Source organism: Leuresthes tenuis, unplaced genomic scaffold (genome assembly GCF_036924035.1).
Source record: "Leuresthes tenuis unplaced genomic scaffold, fLeuTen1.0.hap1 SCAF_17, whole genome shotgun sequence".
Lineage (NCBI taxonomy): Eukaryota > Metazoa > Chordata > Actinopteri > Atheriniformes > Atherinopsidae > Leuresthes > Leuresthes tenuis.
The window spans coordinates 19182026-19200242 of record NW_027325371.1 but is presented as its reverse complement, the minus strand read 5'-3'; the positions used below and the strand labels follow the sequence as shown (position 1 = coordinate 19200242).

General features: G+C 42.6%; 3 protein-coding genes across 5 annotated transcripts in view; 2 read left to right on the top strand and 1 right to left on the bottom strand.

Annotated features, from left to right (window-relative positions):
• Positions 1–4586, bottom strand: part of LOC140273642 (glutamate receptor ionotropic, NMDA 2B-like) — a 110361-nt gene extending 105775 nt beyond the window's left edge. The window contains exon 1 of one of the 3 annotated variants that reach the window (XM_072369264.1): positions 3760–4586. The gene's annotated coding sequence lies outside the window, so the exon portion shown is untranslated. Of the gene's footprint in view, positions 1–1990; positions 2104–3759 lie in introns of those variants that run through there. The other 2 variants (XM_072369265.1, XM_072369266.1) reach the window with 2 other exon arrangements.
• Positions 4587–6456: 1870 nt separating this feature from the next.
• On the top strand, positions 6457–8503 carry fmc1 (formation of mitochondrial complex V assembly factor 1 homolog). Its single transcript, XM_072368442.1, has 2 exons — positions 6457–6596; positions 7928–8503. Exons 1-2 carry the CDS (start codon positions 6468–6470, stop codon positions 8129–8131), a joined length of 333 nt encoding a protein of 110 aa, XP_072224543.1. The 5' UTR covers positions 6457–6467; the 3' UTR covers positions 8132–8503.
• Positions 8504–12098: 3595 nt separating this feature from the next.
• On the top strand, positions 12099–18193 carry LOC140272767 (heme-binding protein 1-like). The gene is made up of 4 exons (XM_072368192.1): positions 12099–12472; positions 15175–15313; positions 15789–15969; positions 17210–18193. The coding sequence occupies exons 1-4, from the start codon at positions 12395–12397 to the stop codon at positions 17385–17387; spliced, it is 576 nt and encodes a 191-aa protein (XP_072224293.1). The 5' UTR covers positions 12099–12394; the 3' UTR covers positions 17388–18193.
• Positions 18194–18217: the final 24 nt, after the last annotated feature.

Below are 18217 nucleotides of genomic sequence, written 5' to 3'. Positions count from 1 at the left end.
GATTTTATAAGCGAAAAATCTTCACACGTTGAACACCATGACACGCAGCAGCGCTTTAGGATTCTGTGATCCCTAGATGGCACAGAGTGGAAGTTGGCTGAATACAAAATACCTCGTAGAGGGTTACTGCTGCTTTTGTTCGGGCGGATGCAGAGCTCAGAGCCACAAACAGGAGTGGCTTTGTTGTCTCATTAAGTAGCACATGACAGAGAAAGAATCAGTAGGTAGAGGGGATAGGATTATGAATCTCCTTAGCCCCTGCTGTCTCCTCTCCTGGCTTGTTTATCAATGATGACTGCAAACATGGTGCCTGTGAAATCTCTTAAGCTCTCTTTGGAGATGTTTGGCAGAATTCTTTTCATCATAAGCTTTTGGCCTCAAACTGTTTCCAACACTGAAAACTGCTTGAAATATACCCCAGCGCCCCAATCATTAAAATGCCGCAGATTTATTCTTCAGACAAAGTGTTGCCAATATCTACAGAGATGTTATGCAATTAGAAGGAAGTAGAAGCTGGGTAAAACATGAACTGCAATGTCACATTTGGCAGGAACAATGTAAACTAAAATTCACTCTCGTCAGAAGAGCACTCACGATTATGAGCCAGATGCAGAACTTGATAGAAAGCTGTGACCCACCATGATAGCCAACAAATCACCTCTTTATTTGCATAAAAGCTTCGCTCACTTGCATAAGTCTCCCACACTCCAAATGTGTGCAAAGCACTGGTGGAAATGCTATAAGCATTCTCTCTGAAACATGGGTCAAATCAGGTGTATCGACCGTCGTTCTCCAGCGAAGCGGGACTAAACGTTCACATCACCGTCCATTTTTGCCTCTGCCTTGCACAACCGCTTATTATCAAGCAAGCGAAGCAAAGAGTGTGTTTCAGGTGTTCCGAAAAACACACTATTCCAGTGATCATTACAGTAAAAAGACAGCAGAGAGTCATGTGTCAGAGGCAGAGCTCGCACCCGAGACGTCCATTTGGCAGCGGGGCAGCTGTGACAGCTTTGACAGACTACCTGAGCTTAAGTGCCCATCTGTGGATAGGCTACTGGGGTCACATGTGTGCCAAGAGCACCGAGCAGAATGGGTAATAAACCTGGGTTATGAGAGCGGGTCCCAGGTGGGTTTTACAGGTACGTCGACATAACCTCAACTGAACACAGTGCGCACACATGCGTGCACACGTGCACTGTAAATTCAATCTGCTGTCAGACAAATAATCAGAGAGTTAATCAGAGAAAACGGGGTCAATCACCGGTGCACTTATAACAGACAGATGGATGAAGGGTCAGCGTGTGTGTATGAGGGAGAGAACAGGTGTGAGGGTGAATTTTGCTGCTAACATACGAGTACATTTTTAATCTAACACTCCACTAAGAAATACGATGTACTGTCGTTCTCCTGCTCATTTTTAGTTGGAAAACCAGCAGAGAAGAATAACTGCTCAGAGATAAAGGCTGCGCGGTCCATTTCTTTATACAGACGACTTTATTGTTCTCCATATATATGCCCGCTGCACAAACACACGCTCCACTGTTAAATAAGAGTGGAATCACCCGGTGATTTGACTGGCAGACATGCTCCAATGAGTGGAGAGCGCAGAATGAAGCATGGAGATTGTTTCGACATGTGAAGTGACTTTCTTTACACGATCAGATACTGTCTATTTTCACCGAAAATAGATTCAAAATATCAGAAAGGGAATTCAAGGCTCAAATGGGAAATAAACTGTAAAAGATAAATAGAGGTAAAGAGTGAGGGCTGACCCTCATAATTCAGCAGCATCCAGCACCCATACCGTACACACACACACACACACACACACACTCATAATGGGTCTGTACACCCACACAAACAAACATGTGAAAAACACTGCTTCAATCACAAAGAATTATATTCCACATGAATATCTATGTCGATGAATCATCATCCAAAGCATGCAACAGCAATAGCATGAGCGGATTCAGAGCAACGTACTCACCTACTTAACTCTTAACACTGAAGCGTATTAAATTTGATCAGTTTGATAGGACGGAGAAATTAGAATCACGGTTATTACGTCAGCTAATTGACAAAGATGTCGCTTGAGTCTTTAATCCGCGATAGTGAAATCCCATTAAGATTCAATAGCTGAGAAAGCAATACTGAAATCAGCTTCAGTCCATTAAAAATAGCACAAAAAAAAAAGAAAAAAGTCCAGAATTTTGAACAGTTTTTGAAAACTGTTAATTATTTTTTTGTCGTTTGGAATCTAATCCGGGATTTAAAGGGTAATTCCACAGGAAAACATCTATATCCAGAGTGCCTTTATCATGGTAACGGTTGCTCATAAGTCCCCTTTATCCTCATGTAATGATGAGGAGCGGCATTAAATCTCCTTCAGGAAAAAAAAAATGGAGATATAAAAAACGAGATGAACAAGGTGATGAGTTATGTGATTTTCTTCACTTTGCTATGCATCTGTCTATTGCTGTACCTCTCTGCCGCTTGCATACCACACACAGACACACACACACTATCCAAACCATTCAGTTACTTTGCAGTCGGCATAACACTTTGGAGCCCTGTACCTTCTATTTTTCTTAACAAAATATATCAATCAAATAATCTGCCGCCTGTATTTCAATGAGTTTCAATGGTTGATGTGGATGAACTGCAAACTTACATAACCAAAATGCCAAAATGAATAGCAAGTCCTCTCTGGTGCAAGCAAGTCAATCATGTGTGAGTGGTATGAAATGATTTTCTTTTTTATATATATATACGGACACCAAAAGAAAAGCAAAAAAAAAGGAAAAAATGAGTCAATAAGTGAGAGAGTGGAAGCAATAGAGAGAAAAAAAGATGTGGAGATGGGTGATTAAAGTAAGTACGAAGCCAAAAAGTGAAAATTATGGCGGCGGAAAAAAAGGGGGGAAAAAAATCCTCTGGATGATAAAAGTCAATTTTTTTTAGTCCATTCTCTCTGAGTGCTTGTGTGTGTCTGTCTGCGGGAATGAGAGTCGGCTCAGAAAGATATGAGACAGAGAGAGGGAGGAGACAGAGGGAGGAGAGAGGAAAAGAGGGCAGCAAAAACAGAGGCAGAGGACTGCGTAAACACAGATGACACCCCGGCAGAACTGAGAAAGTGCTGGCTTTGAAATACACTTTGAAAAAGCTGTGTGTAGCTGCTCACGAATTAGGCCTTTTCCCAGTTTGACCTTCGCCTTTGTGAAACATGAAGCCAAACTAGAGACTGAAACACACCTCGGTTTTCTATGTGGACGTCTGTCAGTGTGCGTGACAGCAAACAAAGAAACAAACATGTATACGTGTGAAGAGGAAGCTGTGTTCTGAGGGGACATCTCAGTTTTCTTTTAATGGAAGAACAGACTTTTGTGCAACAACATAAAGAAAAGAGACAAGGAAGTCAAAATGTAGTTCCGTGATGATGACTGGAGACGGTGCTTGCTTGATGAGTCACGGTGGTCTTGGTTGAGGAGAACAAAAAGGAAAAAATCAAGTCTGAAAACACAGATGGAAGAGGGAGAGTGACGTAAGGAGGGCATGGCATGAGGCAAGAATCAGCTGAGAGCTGGACGGGAGGAGAGCCACGGACGCACCAGAGATAGGCCGAGCGAGTTTGTCTGTGTGTGTGTGTGTGTGTGTGTGTGTGCGCGCATCAAGGTGTGCAACAAACACAAAACACCTTGCATACACAGAGAAGAAACAAAGACTTTGAGACAGACACTAAACACTAATTAGACCTACCTATGATTAGAATTAGAAATCGGCCAAAAAAGATGCATAGGATGGTAGGAGGAAAAAAGAGAAGGGGGAAAATAGGAAAAGGTACAAAAGTGAAAAAGGCATAAATAGAAAACACAACTTAGCCAATTAAAATGACTCTATTAGAGCAGTTTAAATTAAAGAAATAAAAACACTGGTGGAGTCAATCAAAAAAAAAGTAGCCAAAGTTACGGGTGGACAGTGACTGGAGTGGAGGGGAAGAGGAGGAGGAGGAGGAAGAGGGAGGCGGTGGAGGGAGGAGGGAGCGTGGGCTGCACAGGGAGAGAAAGGGCTGCAAGTGATAGCAATGGAGAAGGAAGGAAGAATGGATGAGGGGGGGGATAACGAGGGGAAAAAAAATCCCCCTCCTCTGTCTCTTTCTCTTTTTCTCTGTCTCTCTGCTTCTCTCTCCCTCCTTGTCTGGCTCATAAATAGAAGAAATTGTTGACCAGGTAAATGGCGAAATAGATGAGAAGACAGAGGACCGAAAGAGCAAGCAAATGAAAAGATAAAGCACCTCCCAGCAGCGCAATGAGAAAAAAAAAGAACAAAAAACGAAAGATAAAAGCAAATACTCCAGTGGCCTCCGTCGTCTCCAGTCTGTAAGTGGAAGGGGGTTTTGGCTGTTGCCAGTTGTTCCCCTTCCCCGGCTACCTTCTGCTTTCTTCTTTCTCTCTTGCCAAAAAAGACTTCCCATCCAGATGACAAAAAGCAGGCACAGATGTCCTCTCCTCTGTCTCTTAACTGTGGTCAGATGTGACACGCCACTCACACAGGTTATTCATTGTTGCAGTGGCAACGCACAGTACTACCAATATTGCTCAGTGGGAGGAAGAAAAAAAAAAGGCATTGGGGGGCTGCTGCTAGTCAAGCACTGCCTACCTCCTGAGGAAAGATACTGAGCTGGAATTGCTCTGTCTCCCCTCACCCGCCCATCCCTGCGAAAAGATGGGAGGAAGGGAGGTGGGCCCACTCGCTGCATTAGTATTCATTGAAAGAGTGTGTGAGAGAGAGAGAGATATGGAGAAGGTGGGGGAGTAGAGGGGGAGCCTTCCAACAAATGTCGAGGAACCAAACCGGTGTGATCTCTAATAAGAGACTGGCTCCCCCTAGAGTCAATCATCAATACGCGAGCTCCGATGACTGGGATCACTGGAAGCAATCGGAGCGTTGCACATATGATGACCTGACTTCAGAGCGTCAAACACCACTGACTCAACTTTGGAGAGTCACTCCTGCTGCGTAGCATGACCGCATGTCATTTATGAAGCAAGTTCAGCCACAGAGGTCACATTTAAAGCACTGAGCTTTGCTTTTCTCCAAACGGAGTCTTCGTCGTCTCCGTGTGATGGAGCCCTGTTATTTTTCATGCTTCCCTTCTTTTTTTTTGATATGCGAGGCTGCACTAAAGGACTTCTGGTTCCTGTCTGAGCTGTGAAAATAAACTGATCCTCTATTCTGTATTTTCCCCTAAGCCAAACTCCCAGTTGCTATGGTGATAAATATATCTCCACACCAGAGAAATGTGGTTCTTGAAGTGTCGCTGTTCAAGGTTTTATTCTTTGTGTTTCTTTCACTGCTTTTGACATTACATTGAGCAAAGGCTCATTTTCAGCTAAATAACATAACATTGCTTTTACTCCACACGCAGGGTTCGCCCTCAGTACGTATGTAAGTAGTTCTATTGTATCTATATTAAAGCTATTATTCATGGCAAATGGGAAAAGAGAGAGATGGATGCTGATAAGAAACAGGGCAAACATTACCAACGATGAAAAGTGGTTTGTGGCAGACTGAAGACTACAATATTTTCAGGCATGTTTTAAATTATTTTTTTCAATTCAACTAATTTACTACCTTACAGTGACACTGAAGGTGGGATCCAGGTGATGGGGGACAAGCAATCATCGCGTCTTTCTTTGCCGTCTCTCGGCCAAACACAGATGGACCAATCAAAGCAGGCAGCACCACAACAGTAGTGAAATGCATTGAGCGCTCGTAGCTTGACCTTTCGCTGAGTACCGTCAAGAAATCTGTTAGAAATCAGTGGAGAGCGACAAGTTATTGGGAACAGATTTGTCCACCCAAGGACAAAGACACCTCGACTGAAAGAAACAAAGATGAGCTACACACCATGCAGATGATGAGGTGGTTCTAGGTTTGTACACGCTGTGTGTCTTGCAGGTATTTGGCACTATTATGCATGTCTCTGTGGTTGTTTTAGAATAATATTCCAGTTTTGATAACTTTATATCACATTTTGAGCATTTTGCATGTACTGTATGTGCTTTTAGTCTCTTTGGTCTTTTTATGTAATTTTTTTTCCTTTTATTTTATTACTTACTTTTCACATTATGTCATTTATTTCTCTTTGGGGTGATCTTAAATCTACTTTGCCTTATTTTTCTGTTGGTTTTTATAAGTCTGCCCATTTGTCTTAGATATACACATCATATGTACGTTGTCCTCTAGATTTTTTTAACCAGTGGACCTTTACCAGATGGGTCCGTTCATTAATCTTTCCTTGAATATATATGTAACCAGGAAAGTTACCTGTTGCAGAAGTGAGGAGGCAGCGATTTCAGTCAATTTATTATCTGGCGCCCTCTTGTGGTTAAAAAATACAAATCGACTGTGCCCTGTTGGATTGAGGATGCCTTAGTTTCGTCACTGCGCTACACCGTGCAGAGATGGCATCGCTGTCATCACCTCTAAGAGTCTGTAGAGGAATATTAAAAGAATTACGTGCCTTACAAGGGCCACGTTACAAACAATCACTGGCTTACAACTATGTTATGGATCAGTTTCGCAAGAATGCGGTGAGTTCGCATCTAAATAATTAAAGGCAAATGTTAGCAAAGGTGCTAACCACCACCATTACCAACTGCATGGGACATAGCACTGCTAGTGTTAGCTATTATGATCAATGTTGAATAGCAATGTTGTGTTCGTAGCGTTTTGCATGTTACTTTGTTAAATATTTTCACTTAAACCGTTTACAAACATGGTTATAGACTTAATACCTACCAAGACACTGAAAAACGGTTGTTGGCAACTTTTTTAAATACTCGTCTAGTACGAAGCAAGGTGACAAGCGAAGGACACGTTAACATTAGCTGCCCGCATAATGTTAAACTAACTACATAAATGCGCGCGGTTCGTTGGGTTGTTGATAATTGTAAATCAATTTAGTACATTGTTGTACTTGAGTGCGCTATTGTGAACACAAACTGAGGAAATGGTCACAGTAATTCGTGGTTGTCATGATCCACAACGACGTTTTAAATCGTAATTCGTATAAAAGTCAAACAGACTTCAATTAGATGTCAAATAATCTGTATTCATCCGCGGCGAAAAGTAGCTACCCTTTTCTATGTTTGTCTCGGTGCAATTAAAACTTTATTATGATATGTGAAACCTCAGTTCAAATGCGACTGGGATGGGGCCTGATTTTTGTTCTATTTGTTTATTATTGTTGTTATTTTTTAATAACACATTTATCTATAAAATACTGCTGTAGCAAGTCTTTGTTTTTCTGTTATTTTGCTGTGTTGTGTTTTCCATCAGCTGAGTGATTTGGCTTAGAAATACTTCCACCTCTAGCTTACTAAAGATTGTTTCAGTCTAGAACAGCCCTCTATCTTGCGATATTATTTCTATAACTCATCCTGTGTAGTTCCTGCTATTTGTTTTCCATGAAACAAACTATTCACATGTCCATTTAAGTGCTGGTGGTTCAGTTTACATCAGCTCTTGGGGACATAGAGCTTGCATTATTAATGCTTGGAAGAGCATGGCTCACCAAGGTTGTTGAATTCATGTGTACTCGCTGAATCAAAACAGCTGGAAGGAACTCCTGCTTGTCATTTCGTATTTATTCCAGCTTTGAATAGATCCCAAGGCATTAGAATGTACATTTGAGGCTCTGTATGGACTTAACCAAGGGCTCACTGTACATAAAGCTCTTTTGGTTGGTGAAGGTCAGATAAATCGCAATGCTATGTACCATCCACCGAGGCCCCCAGCGTATTCACTTTTGACGGTTTATATGCATTTCTCTTTATGGTGACTCATTTTATAAAAGAAAAAACATAATGTTAAAAGAAGCTAACGGCATGTACGTGATATTTTCTTTCTTTTCCCATCACAGGTAACAGGAGAACGGTACTGTCGTGCCCAACAGGAGGCGCATCACGCCTCACACACATACCTGTGCTTGCTGGCGTCCACCAGGAGCCACCAGGCCCTGCACAACCTTTACCATGGCAAGGGAGAGCGCAGTCCAGAAGAAGTGGCCAGCCTGGTGGGGCTCCGGTTGCCCACGCAGCCAGGAGGAAAAGGCTGGGAGAAGTGAGGACAGCAGTGGGAGAAAATCTTGAAACTCTCCTGGAATTACTTGTGTGCATGTGGCTCATTCCTCCAGCCTCATACAATCAAAAACCATGCAGTTTAAACGTCAAAGGCACACATGTTTGACCGGAGTCTGGCTGGTGATGGTGGCACAGTGGACAGAGGGAACTCGACTTACATTTGTTTGTTTGTCGTTCATCCATTAATGTTTAGTCTACAGTGAAAATGTTAGCCAGGGTCGAACATCTGTTGGCGATATACTCCACCCTGCAACTTTTGTTTTAATATCCTTAGTGCTTTAAAGCACCAGAGCTAAAAGACTGTAAAGGCATTTTCATTTAAATTATTTCTGTCATTAAAGTATAAAACTGACAAACCGTCTTGAGGAATGTTTTTGCACATTATAACTCATCAATAAACCTCTCTCTTGTGTATTAGGTAAACCGGTATTTGAATCTGTGTATGAATATCCATTCATTTACCAGCAGGCTAAATGTTGCTCAACAGGAACATTGAGCTTGTGTTGCTGAATGTGAAATGAAGTGAAGTGACGTGGGCGTGATGGTCACAGCAGTTCGCAGTCTAAGAACCTTCGCAAAGATGAACGTAATGATTCGAAAATATTACTACACTTTAGAACTGAAGAAAGACTTTTCCATTCTTGCTTGACATAGTGCTCGACAGGTTCTTTGCTGTGTTTCTTTGATTGATAAATGTTTTCAGTGGATGGCAGCTCTGGACTGCAGGCAGGCCAGTTCAGCACCTGTACTTCTTATGCTACAGAGCCATGCAGCTGCAATACATGCAGATTGTGGTTCGATATTCTATTGCTTGTGGTGAGCGAGACCCTCCCTGAAAACACGTAATCTGGATGAAAGACGTTGTTTATGTGGGTTTGTCTTCACTGCGTCGTAGAATTTCCCATTTTAGGATGCACCAAAGAACTGCATTAGTTAGCATTGGTGCCTGAACCATTGCAGTGGTTCTCAGTACAAACAATATACTTGATTTGTTCTTTTTAGGCCTCTCTGGGATGCTTTATTCAGACATACTGTCAATTAACCCACACGGTGTACTGTCAGGTTAAAAAAAAAGAGTACATCTTTATTTCAATTCAAAGGTTTTATGTATTAGTCCGTCATCATCTAGTTCTTACAATATCTTGAAATGAGGTAAATACAACCTGAGATGAACAGCGTGACAAAAACTGAGTTAAAATGCAGAAGCAGTATGTGATAAGTAGACACCTACTGCACCATAGGTATTAGGAGGGCAAGTAGCAGCCAGGTGCTGCTAATCCAATGTACTTGACTAACTGATAGTATATGTTTTGGTAGTTTGCTGGTCTGTAGCATTCAGGTGTGTGTTAACACAATCCTGAGGAGAAAATACTTTAGCAGTGACCCTAAAAGAAGCAGTTGCTGCTGCCCATCAATCTGGGAACCATTTTAAGGTCATTTCCAAACAATTTTGGAGTCTATCATTCTACAGCGAGCAAGATTATTCACAGGAGGGAAACATTATGGACAGCTGGCAATCTTCCCAGATGTGGAGGTTCTAGCTAGTTCAACCCAAGATCAGATTGTGCAAAACTACTACTCAGACTCTACAAGCCTGTTGTTAAGGTTAACTGATGTTAAAGTTCATGGCAGCACAGTTAGGACTGAAAAAGACTGAACAGACATGGCTTGTTTTGAAGGGTTGCAGGAGAAAGACACTTCTCTCTAAAAAGAACATGCAGCACAGCTCAGCGCTAAGAATAATAATGCTGCTTTTGTAGCTTAGAGCAAAGTTGCATCTGAACAAACTACAAGCCTTCTAGGACATGTCCTTTGGGTTAGGGGTTAGGGTGAGTGGAGATGTCTGGCCATGATTCACAGCACCATGTTTGATGAAAACCAAACACAGCATGTCAGCACAAACACCTCACACCAACTGTGAAGCACGGTGGTGGAGGGTTGATGATTTGGGTTTGCTCTGCAGCCACAGGACCTGGACACGTTGCTAACTTTGAGCCGACCATGAACTTCTCAGTATGCCAAAGTGTTGTGATGACGAGATGAAGCCTCATGAAGCACTGACGCTTTCCATCCGAGTAGTTAAAAAATGGACCGAAGCTTCATGGCGCTTCATTTGCTCGACTGCGCCATCAAGTGGACAATAAATGTAAAACAGGTGGTGATTGAAATGACAACATGGCTTCACTGTGTCGTTCACCTTAATAATAATAATGATGATAATAATAATGAATATAATTTTATTTACTATATTTAATATATATTCTATTCATTTTGATTTTTGTAGCTATGCTACAAGAATTTCCCCATGGGGTTAATTCAGTATTTCTATCCTGTTTCACACAATTATTATTGTGTGCCTTCCTTATTAGGAGAGATCATCTCAAAATGCTCCCAGACAGGAGAAAATCTCCTTTTTCTGGCTCTATGAACAAAAAGGCAGCTAGTTCTGAACAATAAGTTCGCACCATAAGGTTCTAAATACACACAATGTGAGGATAGATCAATTGCGCTTCGCTGGCACTTATATTTGTAATTATGCGCGAAGCCGGTCACATGGCCGATTCGCGAAGCCTCGAACGTCACCGCAGACATCATCGACACACGCCTCGATACGCGCTTCTCAAAATACATTCTAAATTACTCGACACGGATGGACACAAATGCTGTGATGGAACCTTTAGAGAGCTGTGGATCAACAAATGTCCGCAAACCTCATTGGACCAAAGCAACATTGCCGTCCACAGCAGTATAAGACACTGATAACACTTCTGTACTCCTGTTTGTAGTTAATGGCAGTAGTTTTACTCATCTGTAGGGAGTTTGAAACATTTTATGAGAACTTGTCTTGAAGTTAAATCCACACTGCTTCTTGCCTTCACCATTATTATCCACCTTATATGTGACAGAAGTACAACAGTAGGTGGAATAATATTGATAATACTTCAGCCGGCTTCTTCTGAGGGGTGGTTCAGGGACACATGAAGCAGCGCGATGGCATGCGTAAGACCCAGGTTGTTGCTAAAGAGAGTTCTTTTATACCAGTTTGCATATACTAAAACCACGGTACATTGAAGTAACCCTTAACCCTCTGTCACAGTACCCTTCATAGCCAGCTTCTGCTGGCTTTCCCCTCCCTGTCCACAGTGCCCTCATTTAGCTTCTCTGGCCTGTGTCATCAATTTCTCTCTTTTCTCCCTTAATTCTACCCTTCCTGTTTCCACTTACTCCACAGTGGTGACTAATGTTGCCTTGAGTGTGTTTTAAAATAGCCTAACCCTAAAGCAAAGCTACTCACAGTGACCCAAGTGTAAGGCACGCACTCGTGTGCAACCCCAAACTAACGCTCACACGGCCCAGGAAATAAAGCCCAATGCATGATGACAAACCAACACTAAGAGTCAAAGCTGATATTTGCACAGAAGCAGGACGTGATTGTGCCTCTAACGTCCAGCCATCCTGGAGCAGGCGGCCATGACAAACAGAATGAGAGAGAAACCCCAACAAAAGCAGAGTGGCACTGGACGTTATGCAATTAAATGTATTGTTCTAAACTTGTCACTGCTACCTGGACTATTCTGGGGGTGATGTGATGTGGAAAAGTAGTTACATGCTGTCTGCTTGATGCCCCACTTTATGTGAACTTAAATGGTTGAAGGGTTTTTGTTTAACCTCCTTAGCCAATGGCAATGATTGCGTTTGCACTTTTTTCATGGCAATTTGGAATGAGTATGACTTTAGGTGCCTAAGTATAAAACTTCGAAATGGTCTTTGAGCAGCAATAGCTTTCGAGGGGGGAAAAAAACAAAGTGTCCTCACATATTTTTGGGTCTATTTTTTTAGGGACCTGCGTCCTCGTCTCAGGGTAAGTGAGCGTCAAACCTGTAGAAAAAATAAGAGCAGAGGAAAACAGGAGGGCGGAGACGCTCTACCCGTCAGTGGAGGCTGATTTGGTCGCTCACTGCTTTGGTAAAGTGGCATCCAGTCAGCATCCCCGACTTCTTCTTCCAACGGTGAAGAGGACATCTGTTGAGGACGGTCCGTCCTCGCAGAAAAGTGCGCGCTCCTCCCAGGAGAAGAGCCAGCAGTTTAGGGACATTTAGATATCGCTGTACCCTAAACTATATCTACCCACATCCTCTCACTGCCTGCCGAGAGAGCAAGTTGTTGGTTATAAACAGACGGAAGAAAGAGAAGACTAGCTTCAAAGGCAAAGGAGCGGAGAGAAGAGAGGTGACCCGACCGAAGCGATGTTTGGCATGATCAAAAATTCGCTCTTTGGAAACAACGAGGAGACGGAATATAAACTGCTCAGCAGTGAGTCAAAGGTAAGCTTTTATGTTCATTCGGCAGTAACAGTTCTATCTCCATATCGCCATCCCTGTCCTGTGCGCCACTCTGAGTGCTTTTTTGCGCTTGTGCAACTGTAATTAACGCACAGAAAGTCTGCTGCCTTGACGACGTGGAAGGTTTGTATCAATGTTTAACCAAGTTATTGGTGGTTATCCTGCTGCAATGACAACCGCTGTAACCTTAGCAGAGAGCCTGACGGTTAATTGCTTGTGACCTGTAAGGAAGCCTGCAGTCCAACAGTGTGGAGCAAAGGGCAGATCAGCCCGAGGTGATGTGGCAGCCAACAGGGCAGAATGAATCGAGATGGACACGAGGAGAAACTTAGAATAAATTATAACCCTTCACACTAGAACAAAGTTAGAGAGGCTCCTCGTTATTGTGGGTCACTCTTTATTTACTTTCATTGTGATGATGGATGCGTGCGTGGAAATTAGGTATTATATGTGTGTGTGTGTGAGAGAGAGAGAGAGAGAGAGAGAGAGAGAGAGAGACCGCAAGGTACGCGTTAACCGACCCTGTTTTGGAAAAAGGATGCTGATCACATACGTTGGAGGTTAACCCATGAGCTCAGTTAAATATGCGTGTGTGTATTCCGATACGCTGACCATCACTGATAAAGACAGTGACATGGAAAACCCAGGTCACAGAGATGGAAAGGCATGTCCTTTCCAGGTGAGCCCCCCACTCTTCCCTTATGTGTTCAGCCGTTATGAATATACAGTATGTGTGTGCTAATTTGTCCACTCTTTGGAAAGACTCCAGTAAACAGACTGATGTGTGCTCTTTCATGCTCTGAGGACGCACAGTGCACCGTTGTCTATGTACATGTAGCCATGTGTTTGGCATGAGTTTTAAGAGTGGCTTTGTGTGTTTATCTGCCGAACAAAAGACAGGAAAAACCCAAACATTTACAGTGAAAGGCGCATTTGCTCTGACACAGCAAACTACCCATAGACACACTCGTATTAGAACTGGAGGCTGGATTCATTTCACTTGTCAGTGAAAATGTCACTGATAGACAAAGAGGGCGGTGATTACTGACAGTTTATAGAAGTATATCCATGTGCAGTATGAGCCCTCCTCTAAGTGAAGACTTTCATAAAATCAACACCAGTGCTTCATCAAATCTCTGGATTTGACTCCTGTTTGAAAAGCAGATAGTGAAATCAGAGCTCGTCACATGATCTGTGGAGCACCTGCCTGAGTCTGACACCCAACACTCTTAATTAAAACTGACACAGAATACAGGGAAGCTGCCTGGCAGGGTGTACACACACTCAACATGCACAGCTGTGTGCACATTCACAGCAGAACAACGGCTAAATATGGGTGATATTCTGTTAATTAGCAAAGAATATCGCTTTGAAATGAAGCAACAAAGCATTTGGACAGTCATATTGTTGATAATTGTTTTTGTGTGTGCTCTGTTCGGGCTCAGACTAATTATACTGCACATATGCACACAACAACAGATACATGACAAATTAATAGCACTGTTTAACTGAAGTCAGGCTCTGATTCCTTTTCACCCTTATGCAACTTTAATGTTGGTCCAAGTGACAAGATATATAGCACAAGAGCCTTAATTACAAGGCAGGAGCCTATGTACCTGTCACAAGTTAAAGCTCCATGATAATATAGTGTTATCTTGTATGTGTTTGGAAATGAATACGGCCGCAGGGTCTTATTACAACGCCCTGGTGAGTTGTCCCCGGAGTGGGCTTTGATCAAGATGTTGGTGAAAAATTGTCACTAATAAAGGCGAACGGTGGCAACTGCAAGACATTTTCGTACCCTGAGATTTAAAAAGTAGACCGCGAGTCACAAATTCAATTTTCAAGTTGAAGACATAATTATTGTGCGTGATATTTTTAGATTTGAACGTCCCCTTCGGGGGAGAGAAAACAGTCTCGAGAAGGCCACATAAGGAATGAGAATATGCTGCGGAAATTGAGCCCCGAGCACAATCCCACTGGTTTCTTTTGTGCTGCTGGTGTCACGTTGAGAAAAATGCATCATCTGCGTGATAATAAACTACAGCGGCCAGCAGCTTCCTTTGCGAATCAGGGGTAAACATAAGGAGAATAAATGACTGTGATATTATGCAATTAATTCCAGTGCACAAGCAGCAGCATACGCTGTCAAACACCACGTTAGCGGAATGGAAGGCTGGATTTGAAACCTGCATCACAGTGACCGGATTCCTTCAAAACCAATTAGAGTTACTGCTCAGCATCATAGTTAACTGGCTGTGCTCCACGTGAACCCCACTTAATCGTAGTTAATGCAGAGTTTATTTAGCATCATCTGTGTGAAGATGAAGAGTTGTGTACGCTTTCTTCTTGCCTCTGTGCTGTTATGTAAGAGGAGACGAATATCTCGCACACTATTCCCTGTAAGCTGTCTGAGCCCAGCAGAGCAGCAGAAGAAATTAAGTCAAATCAGTGTAAATATGTTTGATCCAGATTTGCCCGCTTTAAAACCCCGCCAGGTCAGCAGATTGTCCTCATCAGGGTGTCAGACGTGAATAATGTCCGAATTTGACCTCCTCCATTGCTCCCACAGCCGTAAGGAGGAGTGCAGCGGTGTGTGTTGTGTGTATGTAAAACAACAAAAGGGTGGCAGTGGTTGTTACTCTGATGCAGGAGCCAGGCCCTGATTTCTCTCTCTGCCCCAGGACGGAGTCAGCTTTGAGGTGCGACGGTACGATGCCGCCAAATATGCTGCCATCTCATCTGAGGGACGAACCTACGATCAGGTGACAGGGGAGCTGGTGAGGAAGTTGCTCATGTACATCGGTGGAAGCAACGAACAAGGTAAACCAAACCGAAAACATCTCTCTGATGTTCACTAATATGGAAACTACTTTGGCTTGTGGGCAGACTCTCAGATTTTTCTCTTCCAGAGCTCCATATAGTGCTTAAAGTAAACAAAAGGCAGTTTTTTTTTCCACTACTGATTTGTTTTTTCTTTCATTTTGTTCCTTGAGTTGAGATATTCAGTTACTATAAACAGGGAATGGTCAGAGACAGAATAAATTACCACTGTGGAATCAACGTAAGCCCCCCGTTTCCAATCAGCAAAACTCTTATTCAATACAGTTCAGAATGGCTGATTAAAAGCAATTCAGTTTATGTGAAATTTAGATCTGAAAAATGCTCATCCGCAAACATCCTTTGGGAACATGGTCCGGCCTGGGCCTCAGCGCTGAACATTATTGAATTCAGAAGGGCAAAGATGAAGCTTCTCTCACCTTCTTAAATCAACTTTCTCACACCTCACATTCTAAAGGCGAGGCCATGGGCATAGCTTTCCCCATCATCGTCACGGTGTATCCAAGGAACGATGGCGTCCTCTCCCGACGCCTGGCGGTAGCCATCCGTATTCCCTCCGCCTACCAGATAAGCCCCCCAACTCCCACCGACAGTGCCATCAGGATCGAGGAGCGACCCGGCATGACCGTCTATGCTCTGTACGTTTCATTTAAAGTGTTTTAAAGCAAATATAGACTGTACAGAATACAGAATATTTAGTGGTGTGCATGTTTGTGAGCTCATCTGATTGTTTGTTGATTAAGAGAACCCAATCTGATGTTAGGTTTTTTTTTTAAGTAATATATTTAGCTATTCGTTTATTGAGGACAATTATCTAATATTGTGTTTATTAGTGGCAAAGGTATGTGAACCGGAGTTCACAAAGAAACCACAGGGTAATATTCATGATGCCAACTGTCCATCGGCAGTTTGCTAAAGCTTACACAGGCGTTTTGTGAACTGATGAGACATAAATAGAATTTTTAAGAGGTGTTACGCACAGAGAAGTGCAATACTACTTACACCTGCTAAATCTTCCTGAAGAACATCCTCAGCAACATGTAGTTTTTCAGCTCTTGCTTCAAACTTCACTCTCCGGCTGCACCTCCTTGCCAAAAATATGACATCTTCTTGCTCAAGAAAAGCAAGATGGGTGACGATCCGCCGCAGAACTCAAGGCAATAGGCGACGTCACAGCTGCCACATCCATCCCTTATTTACAGCCTGTGCTGGAAAGCGACACTCTCCAGACAGCAACGCTTAGCGCACGAGTTATTCTTGCAAAGAGCAGTTGCACAACAAAGTGAGTGCTCTAAAACAGTCACAGACCTGACCTTAATCCAGCGGTGTTGTGGACGGACCTGAAGAGAGCTGTTAATGTGGGGAACCCACCGAGATACTGAAAGCAAGGGCTCGCGTACCTTTGTTACTCGAACATTAGAAATACTGGAGCATTCTCTTCTATAGATGACAGTTTATGAAATATGTGATGTTTTTAAGTCGGTTCTCTTTATTTCAGGACTTACCGTGTTTCATATCGTATTAAATAGTTTGAAAACTTTCATTCAAGCGCTGCGCATGCCAAAAGGATTCTTTTTAAAGAACTAACACGGAGCATAGAAAGCGTTTTGAATGCTGCAAGGGAGACGTTTGACTATTTCATGAAAGAAAATCAAATAAAATCTCATCTTGAATGTGACGGCGGCAAAAAAAGAAAAGAAAAACTGAGTGGTACTGAAAAAAATGGGTATTTAAATAATAAAAAAAAGAGCACCTCAGAGAGGCAGAGTTTTTTGGCAACTTTTTTGGGAGTTGGGGGTTGCACAAGGAACAATTGTGGGGTACCACAAATGTCGCTTTGTGATTTGATGTGTCTCATGTCTTTTCTTTGATTCACAGGCAGTTTGGGGGCTTTGCAGGTGAGAGCGAGTACCGAGCAGAGGCCTTGCGTCTGACGCGCACTCTGGGTGAGACGGCCCCCTTTCAGCGCAAGCAGTACTTTTGCTGTAGCTACGACCCACCACTCAAGCCTTATGGACGCAGGAATGACGTGTGGTTTCTACAGGAAGAGCCATAGAAGCCGTTCAGTTAGTCGCATCTCACGCCCAGTGGGGACGATTTCAAATGTAACACCAGTCGTGGAGCTTTTTTCCAAGTCACTAATCACTCTTCCTATGTTGTTTAGTCAGTTTCAACCTACCACTTAAGCTCTCTAACACAACATAAAGTATATTCAGAAGATTCAGAGTTATTTTATTAGTTGTATTTATATGTACCACTGCGTGTGTTCAGAACAGGTTTAAAAAAATAAAAAAAAAAGCAGAAAGATTTGAGTCTAGTTGTTTAAACTGGGTGTCAAAGACTGTTCGACACTGTTAGAACTGAGAAGCTTACAGGCACGACGCTCTGTGTTAAGCTGTATTCCTTTAGATTTACACGTTTATCATTACAGATACTAAGCCCCTGTAGAGCTCCGATCTGCTCAGTTGCACAGATTTGATGTAGTTTTCAGTTAAGTTTCTGACTACAGATAAATGTGAAGACTTAACACTCGGTGTGCGGTTGTAAAAAGCAGACTTCATCCTCCCGAGTAAGGAACTGGAAACAAAACAGGAGTCGAGCCATAAAGTAGAATAAGACTTCACGAAATCAGTGCGTGAGCAAGTGGAAGTGGAACTTAGTTTCTATTAGATTTTGTGATTGCACGTTGGCTTGTGTGGGTGTGCAGTAAATACTTTTACTTTTACTTTTAGTGCATGCGTTTTCATCTTTATTAGCTGAACTCTACAAACTGTCTCACAATACAGCTGCAAAGTCAGGTGTTCTGTAGTAAGAGTGAAAAAAATTCAGGTTTGACAGTGTTCAACAACATAATAAATACATGAATCCATTAAGAGTTTGGTTACT